General features: G+C 35.4%; 3 protein-coding genes across 4 annotated transcripts; all 3 read right to left on the reverse strand.

Annotated features, from left to right (window-relative positions):
• Positions 1-18: 18 nt before the first annotated feature.
• LOC148572804 (putative disease resistance RPP13-like protein 1) lies at positions 19-4,937 on the reverse strand. The gene is made up of 2 exons (XM_016323909.3): positions 1,110-4,937; positions 19-525 (listed from the first exon to the last, which is right to left on the reverse strand). The coding sequence occupies exon 1, from the start codon at positions 4,809-4,811 to the stop codon at positions 1,128-1,130; it is 3,684 nt and encodes a 1,227-aa protein (XP_016179395.3). The 5' UTR covers positions 4,812-4,937; the 3' UTR covers positions 19-525; positions 1,110-1,127.
• A 457-nt stretch (positions 4,938-5,394) lies between these two features.
• On the reverse strand, positions 5,395-14,019 carry LOC107621843 (monosaccharide-sensing protein 2-like). Of its 2 annotated transcripts, none has more exons than XM_016323837.3 (6): positions 13,917-14,019; positions 13,550-13,675; positions 12,361-12,921; positions 6,503-7,341; positions 6,245-6,432; positions 5,395-6,068 (listed from the first exon to the last, which is right to left on the reverse strand). In XM_016323837.3, the coding sequence occupies exons 2-6, from the start codon at positions 13,632-13,634 to the stop codon at positions 5,618-5,620; spliced, it is 2,124 nt and encodes a 707-aa protein (XP_016179323.1). In that variant the 5' UTR covers positions 13,635-13,675; positions 13,917-14,019; the 3' UTR covers positions 5,395-5,617. The 2 variants fall into 2 exon arrangements, with proteins under 2 accessions (XP_016179323.1, XP_088361046.1); XM_088504920.1 differs by having other exon boundaries at positions 13,874-13,974.
• A 5,413-nt stretch (positions 14,020-19,432) lies between these two features.
• Positions 19,433-20,944, reverse strand: LOC148572805 (uncharacterized). The gene has a single exon (XM_088505531.1). It carries the CDS (start codon positions 20,942-20,944, stop codon positions 19,433-19,435), a length of 1,512 nt encoding a protein of 503 aa, XP_088361657.1.
• Between the last annotated feature and the right edge of the window lie 1,910 nt (positions 20,945-22,854).

Here is a 22,854-nt window from a genome sequence, read left to right on the forward strand (position 1 = left end):
TTTCTTAAAACTAAAAGATAAAGATAAAAAATTATACTGATAATTGATAAACTTGGATTCCACCTTAAGTTGCTTTTTTACATTAAAGGACAAGCCAATCATGAACAATGAAAATATTCAGTAGAACAGTCTCCACATGATATTTCCACTCAAATGCAAAACTTTACATGGGATATGTTTGATTTTCTGTTGAACTAAACAAGCAAGATATCTTTACTCTAACTGAATAACTGACATGCATGCATACACATGCTGAACACATGAAATCAATATTATGTCACAGACTATTGGCAGAAGCATCCTGGCTTACTCTTGCACCGACGGCAAAGAATTCAGTAATGACTTCAAGAGGCATGCCATTTGTTTCTGGAACCTTCAAGAACACAAATATCCAGGAGATGAAACAAGCAACAGCATATATGCCAAAGAAACCGGCGAGTCCAATTGAGCTGAGCATCACAGGCAGGGGGTATGTGACATTAGCTATATCTTCATCATCTTGGGAAAACTGTTTGATAATGTATCCTAAAGAAAATATACAAGGCATTAGATGAGTGTAGAATGATATGAATAACTCTTCCCCTGTTTAACTTTGAGTTACAAATCCAGAAAGTAGTTGAAGGCAGAAGTCCCAACTTACTCTTCTAGTTCTAGCTGATGATATGGATAGATACATGCAATATGGATAGTCCCAACTTAATATTGAAGAACCTTTTTTTCTTAGTATTAGAAATAGATTATTATAGGCATCTAAAATAAATTTGTCTAATGTTGCCACATAGTTACATGTTTCAACCTATGGCTAAAAAAGATTACACAGCAATAACTTGATCCTTTTCATGTTGAAAGCTAATACACCTCATGCAGAATCCTTTAACTATCCTACATGTTCTTTCAAGTAAAATACAATTTTATTGAAAAATATGAATGCTAAGTATGACAGATAAATAAAAGTACAGAATTAGAATATTGTTGTTGGCATATCAGTTCAACTAACTGGTTAAAGTTGTCTAAAGAAAGAGAGGACTAATTTAGTTAAGAAAAAGGAAATGTATGCATGTATGAATTCAATTGTGGAAGCTTGAGAAACATGAAGATTAGAGATTTACCTGCTTAGAAATCTCTATTCACAAAACTTGTCTGCCATTAACTTGAATGGTCGGGATGTGTGAAATTTTGGGCCAAATTTGTTGATGCTTGTTCTTGCAGTGTTCTCCAAGCAAACCACAGTGAGAAATTTGAAATCTTAACACAGAGGAGGGAAGCTTTTCTCCTACCATATTCTCCAGATTTGGACACCCTCCAATTCTTAATTGTAGGAGGGAGGTAAGGCCGAGAAGCTCGTTGCACTCCAACGTCTCCAGATTTGAAAAACCCCTGATCACTAAAGTGGTAATGGAGGGAAGATGAGGCAGTGAACCTATCTCATGGAATGACTTCACACTCTCACAGCCAACACCTGAAATTTCAAGATGAGTGAGAGCCTCAAAGTTTCCTCCCATTGATGATACACTCCTCAACTGTTGCTCGCAACCTCCGACAGTAAATGACTTCAAATTAGGCGGCAAACCACCCTCTGGAAACCTACAAATTTCCTGGCAATGTTGCATTTCAAGGGACTCCAAATTTGGGAGAAGAGTATTCATGTCTCTTGGCAATGCCTCCAACTTTGAGCACCTTTTAACATTGAGATGAGTCAAGTTGGGTGCAGCCAGTCCTTCTCCCGGAAATGACACAAATTTGGGGCACCCAATGATGCTGAGATGTTGTAGAGCAGTGTGTGGTGGCTGTGACAATAAAACTGATTCCACATTCTCACACCAATGTATTTCAAGATTCTTGAGATTGGGAAAGGCATCTAATGACAACGAGGTTAGTGAATCGCAGCTGGAATGTATTTGTAGCTCTACCAAATCATACTTCTGCTGATGCTGCTCCAGGAATTCCAGTTTCCCGGAGCTGCAGATTGCGAGCTTTTGCAAAGATTCAGGTAAACAATTGCCTGGCAAGAATACAGCAGATAAACACCCTGAGATTTGTATTTCTTGGAGACAAGTTAGATGGTTGATGCTAATTGCCTCAAATGCAGACTTCACAATGGATTCACATCCTCCAATTGATAAATTATCCCCAGTAAGTGACATCTCTTGAGAGCATCCTTCTGATATATCTAGTTTGCGAACTTTAGAAACATCAGACAAAGAAGAAAGGATTTTCAAGAATACTTGATTAAACATATCTCCCTTTAACATTGGACAATCTCTTATTAGAAGCCTCTTAAGCTGAGGAAAAGTTTCTGAGTCAGGTAAGTGCCACATCTCCCAGCATGACATGTCCCGAAATTCCAATATCTCTAGTGAGTGAAAAGGAGCAATATGAAAAGAAGGATTGTCTTCATTCTTGTAAAACTCATCACCAATATACTTGAGCTGACCAAAACCTTCAATGTGCAGGGACTTAAGAGATGGCAACTGTCCAAGTGAAGGCAACATGCAGCAATTGTTGCAAGACTTTAGAGATACACTGGTCATGTTTTGGTAGGAACAATGGCCAACCCAATTTGGAAATATTGTACCTTTGTATCCCTCGATTGTCAACTCTTTCAAGCCATTGTGCGGTCGCAAGCTGTGGAGTATGTCTCTTTCAATCTGTGTGTCTGAAACCATGTCATCACTTGAAAACCATTCCAATGATAAGCAGTCAATGTGCATCTTATCCATTACTTTTGCACTCTTTGCTTCCTTCACATCAACGATGTTCTCCAACTTCTTAATCCCAAATGAGCCATGAAGGTTTGAAAGCTCTCCTAACTCTTGGATTCCATTGTCTTTATGCTTGCTCACAGTAAAGTAGCTTAAAATGTGTAAGTGTTTCAATTTGCTCATTTTTCTTGGCATTTCTTTCAAACAAGTTCCCCAAATATCAAGATGTCGCAAATTCACAAGCTTATGCATGCCATTGGGTAGCATAATCAAACTGGTGCAGTTATGCAGCTTCAATGTTTGTAGATTGCACAAGTCACATAATGATTCTGGGAGTGTCCTAATATTTGTCCAAGAAAGGTCCAAGTAACGCAAATAGATCAATCCACCTATTGAATCAGGCAATACATCAAGCATTTTGAAGGACAAAACTCTCAAATATTTGAGCTTCAACATCAGAATGCATGTTACACCATCAATGTTGTCTGAAAGGGAAGAGAAATTGATTTGCAAGAGTGTTCTCAAAGATTTAACTTTACTGAGGGAATCAAGATTCAGATGATTCAAGCTTTCACAGGACAAATGGCGAATATTGCTAGACATATACTCTGCATCAGCAACCTTTTCAAATCTACAATAAAAGTCTCCAGCAAGGAAAATTGCTAAGTCATGCAAGAGATCATGCATCTTATAAACATACCCATCCCCATCTTGTTTAAAGAATAATCTAAAAGCTAGTTCATCAAAACACTCCTGACCAACTTCTTCTAAACTCTCTCCTCTCTTTGATGGTCTCAAAAGATCTTCGGCCATCCACAGCAAAATTAGATCTTCTTTGGTAAAGCAGTAATCTTTGGGATACAATGAACAATAAACAAAGCAACGCTTTAAATATGCAGGAAGTTGAAAGTAACTAATTAACAATGCTGGAATAATTTTACTTTTTTCAACAGAAAATTCCCAGATATCGCTTATTAGTACCCTTTCCCATTCCTTAACATTGTGCTTCATCCGCAACATACGTCCAAGTGTTTCTGCAGCTAATGGTAACCCCTTACACTTCTTGACAATCTTTCTACCGATTTCTTCTAGTGGCAAACTCCCATTTGATTCAGGAAAACAAGCATTCTTTGCAAACACTAACCAGCAACCGTCTTCAGACAACTCATTGAGAATGTAAGGGGGACAGGTTTGGATTAAGGAAGCAACTTCTTTAGCACGAGTTGTTACAAGAATTGTACTTCCATTAGCTCCATATTGAAATGGAGCTATAAATTTCTTCCAAACATCACCATCATTACTCCAAACATCATCCAAAACAACAAAGAATTTCTTTCCCAACAATGTTTTCTTCAATTCATGTTGAAGGCAATTAAAATCATCAGTATTACAACCATCTTGGCCTATAATATTCTTTGTAACTTCAGCAATATTAAAGTCCTCTGAGATGCAAACCCATTTTTTGACTTGAAACCTGTCCATCAAGCCCTCATTATTGTACAGCCATTGTGCTAAAGTTGTTTTACCAACCCCACCTATGCCAACAATGGAGATCACAGATAACTGATGTTCTCTGGTTTCATTTAATATCTTGATTATTTCCTGTTGGTCCTTTTCCCTGCCATATATACTACCTTCTACAAGAGATGTGGATGGAATTCTCCATGACAAGAAGTTCCTCTTGGTACTCTTTTCAAGACCAAGCAAATCTTTTTGTTTTTGAAGAAATTCTATTCTTGTCACCACCTCTTCCATCTTATTTATCATCAACATCTTCCTTTTCCGGTCGAGGAAACTAGGCAAGAAAGAACGTACCTTCTTTTGAGTAGCTTCTTTGGTGAGGACATCATCTAGCAAGTCATCAGCAATGTAGACAGCATCCTTGAGACAGTTGAGCCACTCCCTCACACGTTCGTCGCCCAGTTGCTTGTACTCAGCATCATCAACCAAAGCTTCAGCAGCAAGCAGAGAAATCTTTAGCCTCTCAACCAAGCCAGAGCCAAGCTTGTTGCCCAACACCAAGTTGACTGCATCAACTGTAAGTAACCTGTCAAAGACAACATTGATGAAGCCAGAAAGAAAAGCTCCACCAACAAGTGCTCCAGTCATGATATATATGATCTCAAACAACTGAAACAAATGATGATCAGAAATTCAGGTATGAAGGAGAGTGAAAACTTTGTAACTGAAATCAGTATTGGTGTATAAAAGCTTATAGTCAAGAAATAGTTTTCAATAATCTGTTGGCAAAAGCAGAAAGTTGACTTTGTTAGTGGGACTGATGTTACCTTCTTTTTTTTTTTAACTAATGTATTATTTTATGAGAGTTTTTTTTTTTTCCAATAATGTGTGTAGTTAGTAACGTGTTAGCAAAACTTCATTGACTTAAAAGTCCAAGTCCTCCAAGCTAAGGTCTAATGGGATAAGGATGAAGCTATAATCTAAGAAAATATATCAACTGAGTTAACTTCAATTAGCTGCTTTTAAACAATAATTAATAAAAATTGATAGTGGTAGAATTTACTTAAGAGAAATAAGTAAAGAAATAAGTATAGCTGCTTTTTTCTTTTCTTCTTGGTTTTAAAAATTTTGTAATAAAAAGTAAACAGATATTTCTCCTGTGAAGATGAATTATTTTCCTCTAAAAGGAGTTCTCTTTTGTAAGAACAATACATACAATATGTACATCTAATTTAGGCACCAATCAAAATTCCAAACCTTTATGTAAGAACAATACATACAGTATGGAAAACTTTAGTACAACAGCCTCCACATGATTATTTCCACTCAATGCAAAATCTTACATGGGATATGTTTGAAGTTGAACTACAAGCAAGATAGTTTTCAACTAACTAACTAACTAACTGACATGCATGCAAACAGTCTAAACTCATGAGAATGAGATCAATATTCTGTTACAGATTCTTGGCAGAAGCAGCCCGTCTTACTCTTGCGCCGACAGCAAAGAATTCAGTGATGACTTCAAGGGGCATTCCTTTTGTTTCTGGAACCTTCAAGAACACAAATATCCAGGAGATGAAACAACCAACAGCATATATACCAAAGACACCGGCGAGTCCAATTGAGCTGAGCATCACAGGCAGTGTGTATGTGACAATTATGTTTCCAATCCAGAAAACTAGAGCGCATATAGCTATGCAGACGCCGCGCACCCTTGTTGGAAAAATCTCAGAGCAGAGTATGTTTGGAATTGGTCCATAGGCCATCTTAAAGCAGCAGAAGTAAACCACAACGGATATAGTTGAGATTAGTGCATGGACAATGGAGTTGAACTTTATTGCGTTTCCAACAACCAAAAGCACAAGTGAGACTATCAACACAGGAATCGTGGCGAGTAGTAGTTGCCTGCACATCAAGAAATCTGCTTAGAAAGTGTAACTGTTTTCGAAAGATCCTAAAATATAATTTGAACCTTCCATTTCATGATGCAAGTATTTACAGGGTTAAATACTTTGTTTTCATGTGAAAAACTTATATAACCAACAAAACAATAAATATTAAAAGAAGAAGAAAAAAAGTACCTTCTTCCTGAGATATCTATGAGCCTCATGCTTAAAGCTATACAAGGAAGCATCAACAAAGTTGTGATAGCACTGAGTAGGAATGATGTAGATTTGGAGCTAATGCCAATACCTTTAAGAAGAATTTCAACACCTGCCTCTTGAAGAATTTGAGGAGTGTAGTATAGAACTCCATTTATCCCTGCAAGCTGCACAGATATTTAGAATTTGATGGTCATGAAAGAGAATTCAAACAACATGAACATATTTATTTACTACCTGCTGAAGCACTTGTATTCCAATCCCAACAATCAATGCATGCTTAACCCCAGGTTCAGTAAGATCTTTCCAAATTGATCCCTTTGAAGCAACCTCAGATGGATGAACCATTGCAGGTCCAACTGTTTGCTTGGAATAAAGAGCAGGTTGGCTAACCAAGCCAGCAACATGGACACCTTCGCCTTCGCCTTGAACCGAGACAAGAGATCCACGTCTAGATCCCTCCTGATGCAAATAAACTCTCTTCAATCCTCCTTCTTTTTCAGACCATTTCCATGCTAACTGCCAGCCACCACCAATCCCTGCTTCGCCATCACGGCCGGACCTGAGATTGTTGAACATACTACTGCCACGAGCCGAAATCAAAGGACTACGCAAATCATCATCTGAAACTCCATCAACAGCATCTGAAGGGTAGTAGTCTTGATCACCTTCTCTTTCTATATTCTCTTCATCAAATTGTTCATTCTTAGCATGATGATGATTCTCAACTGTGCTGCTAAACATGCTTCCAGAATGTGGAAAAAGCACACTCCTCATGCTTCCTGTCTCAGGAATCTTTTCATGAATACTATCAAAGAGGGTGACAAGAGGATCCATGAGATGCATGCTTTGATTGCCAATAATGCTTCCAAGCCGTGAAGCAGGCTTTATAGAACTGTGTCCAGAAGCAACAACAGGTTTTGCAACCCAAGAGAGACCAGCACCTTCAGATCCATATAATAAGACTTTGTAATCTTTCTCACTTGGTTCTTGATCAGCAGCAGAACCTATTAAGTACTCTTCTATGGATGTTTCACTACCAATTCCAAGACCTTCAACTAGCAATGCCATCTCCTCTGTGCATTAGAATTGATCACACCAAATTTTATTCATACTAGAATGAGACCCGCGCAATCCGCCGGACGGTAAATTAATGATAGTATATAATAAATATTAGAAATTGTTATGTTTTGTAGAATTAAATTAAATATGTGTAAACTAAAGTTAAATTTAAAAGGTGTTTTATTTAAAATAATTTGTAGTACAAAAGATTTGGATGTTGGAATTGTACAAAGGGACATTTTTATTTGGTGATTTAATTTTTGCATTTACTTTTGTTGATGAACTTAGTCTTCTTATATAGTACTCGTCCTCTTTTTTCTTTATTGGTTGTTGTTAGAGTTGTTGCTTTCTTCTTTGTGTAGTAGGTTCTTGTGAAGACATGTTTTTTGTGAATTGTTGAGTTGTATGCACTTTCTATTGTGTTATTTGTTCCATCTTTGCATGTATGTTCTTCTTCCGAAGATGTGTCTTGAATTTGTATGATTTTCTTTCTCCTTAATCTCTTGATGGGTATGTGATCTTCGTCTGATAATATTAGTATTGGCGAAGTTGGTTCATATAATCAATGAATAATTTAAATTAGAAATAAAAATGATGTCTTGAATAAGTGAATTTTTCCTGGAGTATTACCTGTTTTATTTGTTGTAATGGGTGTTGAGGTTCAGTGTTTTTTGTTGGAACAAATGTCTTAGTAACAGTATATTGTTGACAATCTTTTTTGAGATTAAAATCATTTACTTTGACTTCAAATATAAGTGTAAGGTTGTACAAATTTTTCAATTGGGTGGTATTTCAATGTTATTACTTTTCTGTAGTGTCATTAGATTTGAAGCAGTTGTACCCAACACTTTTTTTTCTTCGCCATCAAATAGTACAAAAATTATTGTAGCACTTTGATCTGAAATAAGTATTGGGTTAGTAACTAATAATTTAATAGATGAGATTATGAAAAGTATATTGTCCAAAGAATAATGCTTCATTGAGTAAGTTTGAGATGTTGTGTAGTTCAAAAATAAATTTTTTGTGCTAAATTTGATGTTATTTGAAAGAAAAGTGATAAGAGACTTATATAAGTAGGTCAAATACTATGAAATTTGAATGTTTGTAACGTAAAAGTTATTATGATTAATAATATTATTAATAGATTTGTAATACGGATGTTTATTACATTCAATGAGTTATTTATAGAAATTAATTATTGGGGTTATAAATTTATTATATTGTTTATAACGGTAAGATATAATAAATATAGAGATATGCATTCAATTTCTTTGTAGGTTAATTTCTAATTATTGGTGTTTTTTATTTTTTATTTTTTGTATATTTTATTTTATTTTTTTTGGTTGATTTAAAAATAATAAGTGATTTGGCAGAAATTGAGTGGTTGGTTCTAAAATTTTGCCAAGTAAGCGATATTGCTGACATGGCATTAGTAGGAGGAGAAACATATCTGAGTAAACTTATGTATCTACTTTTATATATTAAGAATAGATATTTACTACCAACTAAATGAGAAGATATAATATGCAAACATGTCACTCACTCTCTCTTGCAGAGTCACATGAGATATCTTCAATGATGAAAAAAGACTCAAGTTTGCAAATGTGAGAGATAATGAAGTTTCAAACAAACCTTTGAAATCAGTGTTACCAAACTATTTAGAAGTTAAGGGATGGAAGATACACTACAAAGGAGGGTCCAATTTAGATGGTCTCAAAATATTTCAACACTTCTGTTGGTCTTATTGAAATAATTAAAAATGTTTTAAGTAACTAGCAAAAATATAATAAAAGAGATTGAGATTAAATTAACCTTTTAGAATTAATGTCATAAGAGTAAAATAATCTTTTAAGATTAAAGTTGTTTATTTATATTAAGAATTAGGGATTATAATTTATTTTAGAAAAACTAAAACACTCTTTTGATTGATTTTAAAAAATTAAAATACTTTCTAGGATTAATATTATAAAAATAAAATACTCATTTAAGATTATTGAGTTTGGAAAACTTGAATTATTACAATGATCAAACATAATTAAAAATACTAATTAAAAAAATTGTTAATTTAATATTTTGCTTCCAATTGTTTGATAAATGGGTTTGTTAGTGTGCAGGAAAATTGAAATGAATTTTTTGTTGGGCCAAAAGGTAATATAAGTCCAATGTAATAAAAATGTGAACAGTCTTTGTGCAAAAATATTCCATGCAGTATGGCTGAATTATTTTAATGAATAGCAAAGGTAATTGGGACAAAAAAATGTATTCAGCCCAAAACAAATCTTCTTTTTAGACTAACAAAGCTTTGGTCCAAAATTAAAGGAAGAGAGAAAGCCTCCAAGCAAAGCCACGGTCACCTACTCCCATTGTGGATTGGAATTCAAAATCAAACTTAGTTAATTGCATAGGTAACCGAAACTGAAAATTAAATTGAGTTAATTTTATATTGAATGTTTTGTCTCTTCTCTCTCCTCTCTCTCTTGTTTTTGGTTGTCATTTCAATCAGAGAAAAGAAGCAAGAGCAAGTTATTAGAGAAATACACACTGAAGCTATGAAGAAGAAAAAGGAAGATCCTAAGCATGTGGTGGCTAAGATCTTTGCCATTGAAGGTAAGATTTCAAGAAGAAGTTTCAAGATCTTCATGCTAAAAACAGAAGAGATTCGTCTCGGTCAAAAAAAAAGATCTCAGTGGATAAAACTCGTTTCCATTTTTGTTCATCCAAGAGAGAAGGTAGCTACGAAGAGGAAGAAGCAAATATAGAAAAGAAGGAGCTGTCAAGAATCAGAGGTTCATCAAGGGTCAGTGTTCTTTTTTGGAGCCAAAGTCAAGATCAAAGGCTCAGATTGAAAAAGTTTGATGAAAAGGGTTGAGAGAGGTACATGCATGTTGATTTGATTTCGGTTTTTCCTCTCTCTTTCTCCTCTCTGTCCGAACTGGCTATTTGTTGGAGAAGATGTTGGTGGTATGGTTGAACCGGTTTTAACCTTGGAAGCTTTCCCTTCTATAATAAGGGTGAACGGCCAAGGGTTGAAACATGGAAAGAAAGTGAAAGCACAGAATTTTCATAGCTTTCCAAACTGTCTGAAGTTCTTCTCTTTCAATGAGTTTCATTTTGTTTTCTTTTCTTTAGAGTGAGGTTTATAAGAAAAAGCCAAAGCCAGTGAGAGAAAAGAAACAGTGAGTAAAATTAAAGAAAAAGCCATAAATATCTAAGAGTTCTTTTGTACATTTGTATATTGTGTTTCTTGATCCTGTGGGGATTTCCTTGCAAGTTGGGTTAGCACTTTGCGTTGAAAGCTTGGTAGGTATCCAGGTCAAGTTCAGATTTGGGAATAGAATCTGGATTTGTCCCAAATAAGAATGGGTAGTTCCTAGGGAAGAATTGGTGTATGTAATCTGATGATTATAGTGAAATTCCGTCACAGTTATGATGGAGACTGGATGTAGCTGCATTGCACTTAGCAGCTGAACTAAGATATCTCTGTGTGTGATGCTCTCTTTCTCTTCTACTCCTATTCTGTTTCTGTTGCGAAGGAAACAAAAATAAAAAATATCTTCTAACCTGTTACGAGACAAAAAGAAAATGTCTCTTGACTTGATATGAGACAAAAAGCAAAAATATCTCCTAAAATTCTTTTAAAAGGCAGAAATTAATATTCAGTAAAAAGGAGCTAAGATTCAACCATGTCTTCTCTTAACCACTAATTACCATCAAAGATTAAGGTTGGATAATAATATTAGAACTAAAATATTTAAATTTGATTTATTCTGAAAAGGCTAAATATTTTTTTGGTTAAATAATAATAAAAGGCAAAATTATCCTTTAAGTTGGTCTTTTTAAATTATCGTATCACACCTCTTTCTAAAAGAGTATTCTAATCTTTTTAAAATAGTAGTTTAGTCTTTTAAAATTAATTAAAAGAGTTTTATTTTTTTTAAGGCAAATTTAAATTTTACATTTTTTTTATACAATTAAACAACCTTACTACTAAAAGATTATTATTATCAAATTCAAAACACCGCATACATTTTTTAAATAATTTTAAATTTTAATTTAGTGGATTTATTCATTTTTTTCCTAATAAGACAAAAAAAAAATCTCAAAGCATTTTTTCAATTTTTCCAATGAAAACAACAAATATCTCAAAAATTCTAAGACCATCTAAACCAAAAGCTAGAAACCAAAGATGTTAAAGTTAATGATCAAAGGTCAAAGTGCATATAAAATGAAATTTTGACGGATTAAGAGATCAACATAACTCATAGGTCTAACTCTTACAAATCAATATCATATTACTTAGTTGAAAACTCAAGTAGAGTTAATTTCATGTGAAGTTAATAGTTGTTAAATTTTTTAACAAATTTTAACTATCAACTTCAAATAAAGTGTATTTAAATTTTCACTTATTACTAAATATGATCCTAAAAACATACTTGAAATTTCCGTATTAAACTACTCTTCCACCTTAATTCATGACAACAATAAAGAAGTCTTGTGATCCATAAATTCAGCCCAACAGAATACATAAATTTAATTACAATTTTAGTCTTTATTATCTTATCTTATCTTATCTTTATCTTATTTTTAATTGCTCTTATCTTATCTTTATTTGTTTTTATTTTTCATAGAACAATGTTTTATATATATTTAGTTTTATCCTCATAGTTTATAATACACTTCAGTTCAAATTCAATCAATCAACAATCAATAAAATTTCGTTATCTTTTCTTTTCCTATTCTTTTACAATTTTATCACTCCGTAATCTCTGAAAAACATAATAAATAATATGAAAAAAATTATAAAATATTTAAATATAAAATTACTTTTACTTTTTTTTTAATTTAAAAAAATAATTAAAAAAAATTCTTAAAAGATCGTCCAAACCGAAAAACTACAAACAGAACATGTTAAGAACAATTTAATCAAAAAAGTTCAAAGTGCATATAAAAATGAAATTTTTGACTGATTAAGATCACGATATAACACTCATAATTCTTACATCTCGTATCATTAAACATGGAAGAAAACACACCTGAAACATCCTCTCTGCCCCGTAATTTCTGGAGAACTTTTTTCGCCTGAAGCATCTTTCCTTTACTGACAAGCCACCGAGGAGATTCAGGCAAGAAAAATATTGCAATCAGAAAATACAACAAAGACGGAACAAAAAGAATCCCAAGCATTAATCTCCAGCTTGGAGAAGCTTCCAGTGACATCCCAAAGATCATACAGTATGACAAGAACATTCCTGCAGAGCCTGTGAACTGCGGCAGCGTGTTCAGGGAACCCCTTATATCCGGCGGCGCAGTCTCCGATATGTAGATCGGAGCAAGAGTGACGGCGAGGCCAATTCCGAATCCATCTAGAAGCCTTGCTATGCATAAGACATACACGTTAGGGGACCATAACATGACCAAACCACTAAGGAAGTAAAATACCGATGAGATTATCAACAGTGGACGTCGGCCAAGCCAGTCTGAAACTGCGCCGGAGCATGTTGTTATCAGTGTTGCTCCGATCAAGGACATGGCTACCACAAGTCCTTCCTCACTTGTTTGTAATGCTAGCTCTGTCTTTATGTAAACAATGGCACCTACAAGCAAGATATCATCATATATGTCATTTATTCCAATTATGATACGAGTACACCAAAAATCGGTAACTACTGAAGGAAGCGCAGACGGAACTACCACAAGGAAATACAAACGAAACGCAAATGGAACTGCCACAAGAGAACTTAGACGGAACTGACAAAAGAGAATGAAAACTATATGATTTCTTCGTGAGAATAGGTAAGCAGCGGATGACAATGGTGTTTGATTATTCGACTCGGAAAAACACAAAACAGAGAAAACAGGCTAGTCGGTGAGGTGAAAAAGTATCAAAGGAGTGACAAAAGATAAGGAAAAAATGGCATAGAAAAAAAAAAGTGCAAAAACTAAGGTGATTTCACCGCAAGGAAAACAACATATCCTCTTCAAAGACGAAACCATGGCTCTGATACTATGTTAGAAAAAGAGACTAAACTGGAGAAAGGATTTGTATATTATTGAGTGTATTCAAGTTGTCTAAAATAATAAAGACGTAATATTCTATAATAAATATTCAAATATACTAAATAATACGAATTGATCCTAACTATATTCTAACAGAATACATGTTAAAATATAACAAAGAAAGAGAAAAGAAGGTGCATGAAGCCATGAATGAATAGTGAGTACCAGAAATAGTAGCATTATCCCATCCTTGAATAAAATTACCAATGGAAGCTGCAACGGCCACAAGTATGGCTCCTCTGGCTCCCATTTTTAAAAGCAATATCTAGAGATCCTGTTATGTATGTTAACCTGGAAAAATCAGTTGATGAGTGAATTGAAAATCTTGAACTAAGAGTAATAGAGAGTAACACAAACTTAACTGTATTTAACTTTATGTGAAGTTGATAATTGAGAGTCGTTAAATGATTTGATAGGTTTGACTAAATTATTATCTAACGGTTCTCAGCTATCAACTTCACATGAAGGTAATTGTATTTGAGTTTCTACCTTATATTATATGCTTAATGCTTACACCAAGTTAGCTAATTACCTCTAATCTTGAAGTTTGTAGTAACACCTCACACACAACACAAGCATGAAGCTTGGGTGGCGGTGTGTGTGAATATATATATTCATAGCGTGTATGTGTATATATATTTATATAATCATTTAAAGGTTTCCATCTGATTCGAATAAGTTCTAACATTTTCTTTAACCTCCATACGTACTTTGTTTGTATTTGCTGATGGCTGATATTTATCTCCTTTCCATGATTGCCTTCCTTGATTTCGAGTGACAATTTTGTCCTTTACCTTTTATTATTTTACGGGTACATTCTACTCTTCACTAGTCTCCAAGTTGTTAAATAGCAAGTGTGAGGAGTGTAATTAATTAGTCTCATATTAAAAAAATAAAATAAAGAGAAGTGAGGAATTTATAAAATGAGAGACTCATTAACTTCACACTTTAAAGTTTTAAGTAGAATGTGGTGTCTTCTCATCTTATGGCCCAGTTTGGGTAACTAACTTAATTAAGCTCTTTTTGATAAAATAACTTAAACAATAAATGACTTTGTTAAAAGTAACTTATAAATAAGTTATTTTGTGTTTGGATTTTTAACTCTAAAAGTACTTATTTTAAAGAAATGTAATGAAAAGTAGAAGTATTATGAGAGAAGTCATTTTTTTTAACTTCTCTATAAGCTCCAAAATAGCTTCTTAGAAAGTTGCAATTTGATTTTGAAAATTGCACTCGACATTAATACTACTACTTTTCATAAGTCAAAAGTTAAAAAAAGCTACTTCTAGAGTTTCCCAAACGAGCCCTATATCCTCCCCTACAAAAGGTGTGATTTCATTATTGTAAACTGATATATATACACTCAATGTGAGCCACACATTTGATAACTGCCTGAATAAATTCCTTACTCTACTCTAACTAATACTGATGTTAATTTACTAAGTGGGACAGCTTGTTATACATGCTGTTAAACTATTAATCTACTCTACTATAATCTGGCTACACCTGTCACCGAGAGCTTCCCATGATAAGCTCTCTTCTCGGACCATATATCAAAATCAAACTCTCTTTTCTCATGTAATAATGCAAATATTTTATTAGTAATACAAAACATTAGAGAGAGATGGTTGATTATGAATTGAGAATTGAGAGAGGAAATGGATCCAAGCACACGTAGAAAGATGTAAAGCCAATTAGGATAAACCACTTGTTTATTTCTCAGCACTACCTATGATCTCTGGACAACAATTCCATTCTTTATGATGTGCTATGTGCTTTTATGAGAAATCCCTCTCCGTTCATTTGTACTACTTTATTCATTATTTGATATGTCCTATAGTAATTATATATAAATAAAAAAAGAGAAAGATTGTGACATGATAAAGGTGACAGAAAAAACACTATGAACCATCCATTGTTTTTTTTTTTTTTTTTTGTGACTGAAATAAATTAAACAAAGAAAAACAAAAGAAACAAAACAAGGAACTGCTTAAATAGAGGGACAGTCCCGTTTAAGACAACTCTTAAACTCTTCCCAAGGTGAAAGAAGCTCCACATGCGAAAGTTGTAACTTCATCGCCATCTTTGCCATAGTATCTGCCACCGTGTTTGCATCTCTCATAATCAAACGAAAGTCAACACGCCAATTCCAATGCATGATATCTCTTATTTTGAGCACCAGTGGATCAGTAAACCCAAAACCATCTTGAGTAACAAGATTAAATGCTTCCACACAATCCGTCTCACAAATAACATCTCGTTGACCCACATCCCAAGCTAAGAGATATCCTCTCCAAATAGCAAACAATTCTCCTTGAAGAATACTATTACTCTCAATCATTCCCAAACACCCCCTTTGCCAGCTCCCATTACAATCTCTAATAACACAAGCAAAACCAACACTATCACCCGAACCAAAATAACTAGCATCACAATTAATCTTAAAAGTACCAATGGATGGGGGATTCCAAAAACCATTTAGAGTAGAGGGAAGGGACATACGTTGTAATTCAAAAATATTTCTAAGCTCCTTTTCTGAAGTTAATGCCAGACAAATGACTTTTTCCGGAGGCCAAGTTTCATGGGGATTAAAGATGTCGTTATTCCTTGCTCGCCATATCCACCAAAGTCCCGAAAAGAACTTGAACGGGTGCTCTCTGCTATGATACAAGAACCAGTTCTTCAAATCCAAAGGATGACAAGGAATATCTAACCTTTGCCAGACAAGCTGAGCTTTTGGACAATCCCGAATACAATGTATAACCGATTCCTGGCTAGAAAGACATCTTGGACACCTATCCGATGACGACATCCCTCTTCTAAAGCGAAAACTTGCAGTAGGAAGAGCCTCCTTAAGACACAACCAAGCCAAAAACTTATGCTTTTCCAGAACAAGCTGACGCCAAAGCCAAAGCCAATTCTCCCTCTCCTCCCAACCAAACAGCTGCTTACACAACCACAAGTAACCATTGCGTGAGTCATAGACTTTGGCAGCAGACCCACTTCCGGACCTGCTTGTTCATCTGGATTGTAAGAGAGAATATTATCTTTCAGATTTTGAGATAAAGGAGAATAAAGAGTATCCAAATGCCACCTACCAACCGACCAAATATCCTGTATCCGGAGATTCGAATCAGAAATGTGGACATAATCCATCTCATTAGATAACCGTCCTTCTCTCCTCCAGCTAGAAAACCAAAAATTCTGGTTCAAATCTCCAATACACCAAGCAAACCCATCCTTCAACACTTTCCAAGCCTTGCAAAGACACCTCCAAATGGGAGAGTCCTTGTTCTTAGGATAACTAAAACAGTCATATAGAGATGATCGGTATTTGGCATCCAATAATTGGACCCATAGCTTGTTTGGCTGCTGGAAAAAAGTCCAAACTAGCTTCCCAAGAAGAGCAATATTTACACAATAAGGATCTCTAATCCCCAAACCTCCATATTTTTTTGGAGTAACCAGTACCTTCCAACTAACAAGATTCAATCCTCTTCCATCAACTTGTCCTTTCCAAAGAAAATTCCTCATCATAGACTCCAATTTACTAATGATTCCTTTGGGAAAAATAGAAACCTGCATCTGGTACGTGGGAATAGCAACGGCAACAGAATTAACCAAGCAGAGTCTACCAGCCCGATTGAGTAAACTCCCTTTCCAGCTTGCTAGCCTACTCCGAATCTTATCCAGGACACCATTGAAAGCTGAACGAGTCACTCTAGAATGGCTAAGGGTAACTCCAAGATACTTGCCCAAATCCTGGACAAATCTGATAGAGGATACCCCAGTGAAAACCTCTTTCCTTGTTGCAGAGACATTCTTGGAGCAAAGCGCTTTAGACTTCTCCACATTAATCTTCATCCCAGATGCTTTGCAAAAAGTCTCTAAAACCAACATCACATTTTGCACTTGTCTCTTTGTAGCTTTACAGAATAGAAGCAAGTTATCTGCAAACATTAAATGGGATATTCTTGGTCCCCCTCTAGAAATAGCAACCGGCTCCCACAAGCACAAATCAACCTGATGACTAATAAAGCATGCCAGTCGCTCCATACACAACACAAAAAGATAGGGTGACATAGGGTCTCCTTGTCTAAGACCTCGGCTAGGAGTAAAGCCATTCAGACGACTCCCATTCCAAAGAATAGATAAGGAAGAAGCAGTGACACAATTCATAATCAAATTAAGTGTAGGAATAGGAAAACCAAAGCTCTTAAGGGTATGAGCTAAAAACCTCCAGTCAACTCTGTCATAAACTTTCTCCAGATCAATCTTAAAGGCCAGTGTGCCTTTTTTTTGATTTAGTCTTCTTCATAAAGTGGAGGACTTCTTGAGCAATAATGATGTTGTCAGGAGTTCCTCGTCCCGGAATAAATCCTCCTTGAAGCGGGCCAACAATCTCCGCAAGATGAGGACGAAGCCTATTAACAAGGACCTTCGTGATGATCTTGTAAACTACATTGCAGAGACTAATCGGCCTGAAATCTTTCATAGATACCGGTGATTCAACCTTTGGAATGAGAACCAGTAAAGTCTCCAACATTCTCGGATCAAGAGTAACACCGGAGAATGCCTGCTTAACCATCTTCCAAACATCAAGACCAATGATCTCCCAATATTCTTTGAAGAAGAAAGCTTGAAACCCATCCGGACCTGGAGCTTTAAAAGAGTTCATGTGAAAAACAGCTGTTTTGACTTCCTCCATAGTAACTGGTGCCGTAAGATTATTGCAAGCTTCCTCATTCAGAGAAGGAAGAGGCACATCACCAAGGCAACCCAAATCAACATCATCCAAATGACAGAATAAGCTTTTATAGAAAGACTCTGCTTCTTGACTCAGAACCTCTGGATCAGTTTCCCACACTCCATCCTTGAGAAAAAGGCCATGAATCTTATTATGCTTCCTTCGCGCAAGAGTTTGAATATGAAAGAATCTTGTATTCCTATCCCCGAACCTTACCCACTGCTCTCTGGACTTTTGGAACCATAGGAGCTCTTCTTGCACTAGAGTATTATTATAATCATCAAGCAACTGTTGCTCTTTCTGACGCAAATAAATACTATCCACCACTTCCAAACGCTTTTGTAAATAATTAATCTGCTGCTCTAATTCACATTTCTTAACAAAAATGTTACCAAATACCTTCGAGTTAAACTCTAGTGAATTCTTCTGTACTTCTGAAAGCTTGCCATGAATTCCTCTATTACCAGACCACCATGACTGGTTCACAATATCTTTATACCCAGGATGAGTAGCCCAAGCAGCAACAAATCGGAAAGGTCGATTCCCTTTAGGCTGAGGACGACCTTTACAACGCACCAGAATAGGGCAATTATCAGACTGAAGCCTATTTAAAACTTCTGCATAAGCCTCTGGAAAGATAGATAACCAACTACTATTTATACAGACTCGATCAAGCTTTTTTGCCACATCAACATAATTTTTCACCCTCCTGTACCAAGAAAACTGCCTCCCGATAGTCTTCAGATCAAACAAACCACTATCCCCTAATGAAGTAGCAAACATGTCTGCTCTTTGATGAGAAAATTGACAGCCCTTAGATTCATGAGAAAATTTGACTTCATTAAAATCACCAAGAACAATCCAAGGTCCTTGAAAAATCATGGATTGTGCAACAAGATAATCCCAAAGGAGAACCCTTTTATTAAATTGAGGACTGCCATAAATACCACTACACCTCCAAATTAAATTATCAAAGTGAACCTCAACAGTAACACCCTGATCAAAAGCATCAATGAACTTACAACAAACACCCTTCATAGAGGATAGAAACCAAATACCTCCCTTATGCCCCTGTGCCTCTACTATACCAACAGAGTGATACCCCAACCTTTCCCAAAATAATTTTAAATGCTGAAAAGGGGAGTGAGTTTCAACCACAATAAAGAAAACAGGTCTAAATTTTCTAACAAGTTCCTTACAATGCACCCGGGCTAACTTATTAGAAGCACCCCTAATATTCCAAACAATCATATTTAAACTATCCATAAATAATAGGGACAGAATCAATAAGAACATAAACTCTAAACAGAATCACCAACCTCAATAGGTGGTTTGTCCTGCGGTACTGGCACACTCTGATCCTCAATAATTGCCACCTTTGGACCCCCTGACACTGCACTTGCCATGCTTCCATCTACTAAGGTTTCCTCCGTTGTGCCACCATTTTTATCAACTGGCGAGTTCTGCAAGGAGGAAGGCCGAGGACGCTTCCGTAGAGAAATTCCACGACGTGCAGGAGTTCTGCGCGATGGAGATGGCGCAATTTCATGTTTTTCTTGCTTCCCCATTCTAATGCCAGTTGATTTGCCTCCATCACCATGCAAATTGGGCCTTGGAACCCTTCTCGAACCAAACTTGTGCTGCTTTCCATCTTGGTCCTTCAAACCTGATGACTGGCCCATTGTAAATTTTTTCTTACGCAGCACTTGTTGCCAGCCCTCTCCATCATCCATGCATGCCTCATTAACAAGACCATCAGGCACGTGAGGAGCCAATGATTCCGTAACCACATCCTTCCCTTTAACAACTCCTAATTTCTCACCCAAATCACGAGCTTCTGATTCAGCCTCTTTTTTAATCTCATGATTGTTGTGTGGCACTAGTGTTGGGGCTTCATTATTTTTTCCATCACCAAAGGAATTTATGTTTCCTTCCAAGGACTCCTTCTCCATGCACAACGATTTATCATGCCCATACCGTGCACAAGTAGCACAAATCAACTGTAAACTCTCGTACTCCACTTCATAAGTCACACCCTCCACTATAATATGTTTGATTACAGGCAACTCAAGATTAATTTGAACACAAGCTCGGGCATATTTTCCTCTTTCTGCGAGCTTAGTAGCCAAATCTACTTTCACCGGAATCCCAATTGCAGAAGCAATTCGCAGCATTGCTTGTTCCTGGTAGCACCAAATTGGAAGTCCCGAGACTCGAATCCATACCAGCGTTGATCCAAAGGATTTTTCGCATGGCCTAAAATCCACATCCCATGGCTTTACTGCAACATAGTGACCGTCTATCAACCACGGGCCACCAAGAATGACTTTCTCACGATCCCCAGCAATATCAAATTTAACCAAAAAATATCCAAATCCCACATCCAACAAATCAAACCCTCCTTTGATGCGCCATACTATCCGAAGCTTATGCATGAGAGCCGTGTAGCCATAATACTTATCCAGCACCTTGATCACGATGGCTTCCTTATAAGGTTCAGCTAGACAGCTCTTTGCCTCTTTGGTAAAACTGACACTTGGTGGACGAGAATCACCCTGCTTACCTGTCACCGTCGCGATACCATCCCCAGATAAAGACCCTACTAATGCAAAGGCCTTAGACTTTTCTGCACCAATGACTTTATCTCTAAAAGAGACCTTGGATGGCTTTCCTAACCCCTCTTGAGAAGAACCCTCCTTAACACCTGATACACACCCACCCACGCTCTCCCCCTTATCTCTTCCGATGGCATGGCCATCTTCCTCACCGTGTTTCACCCTCAACCGCTCGCCCCCGCTTTCTCCTTCTCTCATTCTCTTTTAGAAAGTAGATTATTTTCTCACCCTCAACCATCCATTGTTTTAAATATATAGATATGCTAGTAAATATATATTTAGAGTAACAATGTAAAATTATTTTTTCACTCTAAGAATAAGAATCAAATCTACTAAGGAGTCTCAAACACATGAACAAAATGAAATCAATAAAACAAGAGTGCAAAACTTCACCAAAAAACTAGTCACTGTTTATGAACTTTCTGACAGTTCTATTACAGAGCTCTGATCACAAGCACACCTCCAAATTCAAGAACTATGAGCGAAGAATTTCCGATCTTGTTAATCCAAATCTGATTAGGTTCACACACTAATGGGAATGTAGAGAGACACTCCAAAAGGTTTTGGTTTGTGACACATAAAATGACCAAAACCTGCATGATAAATATACAAGGATATGAAGAATTTAAAAAATTGAGAAATAGCACTTATTCAACATAATTGAAAGGTACAAATTCAGCTTGAGAAAAAACTGACATCAAAATAACAATACAGCAATGGAAGTTGAGGCTGACATAATGTCAAATAACACAAATATTTTACAAAAGTAGTTACATGCTCACCAACTTGTCATTGGTAACAAAGCTAGGATTTGTATATGTTGCTAGGATTCTCTCTTTCTCTCAGAAATGAATGCACAAATACACAAATTAAAAACATTTCAGGACTAAGTATTTGTCATCATAAAAAACAAACACACATTTATTATTCTGCATCTTTTCTGTGTTTTTTTTTTTTCAATTTTATATTCCTTTTTGTGCGAATGCATAGTAATGCAGTTACATGAAAATCTCATCAAAACAATGTAGGTCATTCTTTTGATTTCAAGATCAGCAAAAATAGTAATGCAATTAAATGCAAAATTTGATGCCAACTGAGACTGTCTAGGTGGAGGAGTTAATGTTAGAAGTTACAAAGATTTTGTTTTTCAATTTAAGACCTTCCAAAACAGAATACATTGACTTTTAGAGGGCAATAACCCTATCATATTTGTAGCTATCATCTTTAATTATGTCCCAAAAATCAAATATTCTATGACAATATTTCTTCATGAATAATTTGACTCTCACATGTAAGATTAGTATATTTATTCTGATCCTTCATGGATAAAAAACTATATGGCTAAATTCATGGTATGCATATTTTAATTTTGTTTTAAAATGAAAAAAAATACTCACTGTGTTCTCTGATGACATCACCACAACTTCACCTTCTAATTACATTTTTTATATCTTCATCACCTTGAGAAAACTGTTTAATAATGTGTCCAAAGACATTATAAAAGGCATTAGATGAGTATAGAAAAATATGAATAACTCCATCTGTTAAAAAGTGTTAAAAATATAGCAAGCAGTTGAAGGCAAAAATCCTAAAAACTTATCCTATTACACTGCTGACTGAAAAAGCTACCAGGCATTCATTTGCAGCAATGCTGCTTGTTAAAAACAAGTACATTCTACAATTTTTGAAACCAGTTTAATAGTCCTATTTGATTTGTTATGTCCAGTGAATTTGGTTAAGCATAAAACAAAGATTTGGGACAATGAAGAGAAATTTTTTTATTTTAAGGAAAAAGATGTTTATGCATGAATTAAATGTAGTACAATAAATAACATCAAGTATTAAATTCTTATGTTATTTTTATTTGTTATCTTATCTTTTTCTTCTAGAAAGAAAATTTGTTATGCTTTTTTTTTTAATGGAGAAGGTTCAATTTATATACTCACATTTTTTTTTTTTTTACCAAAGATAGGAGACTCGAACCCGCAATCTCTTAATTGAGTATGGGGAGACTATGTCATTTGAGCTATAACTCATTGGCTTATATACTCACATTTATATACAATTTATACATGCATTTTTTTCAAAGAAAGTAAGAAAAACACTTA

This window comes from Arachis ipaensis, chromosome B2 (assembly GCF_059453495.1).
Source record: "Arachis ipaensis isolate K30076 ecotype BB chromosome B2, ASM5945349v1, whole genome shotgun sequence".
NCBI lineage: Eukaryota > Viridiplantae > Streptophyta > Magnoliopsida > Fabales > Fabaceae > Arachis > Arachis ipaensis.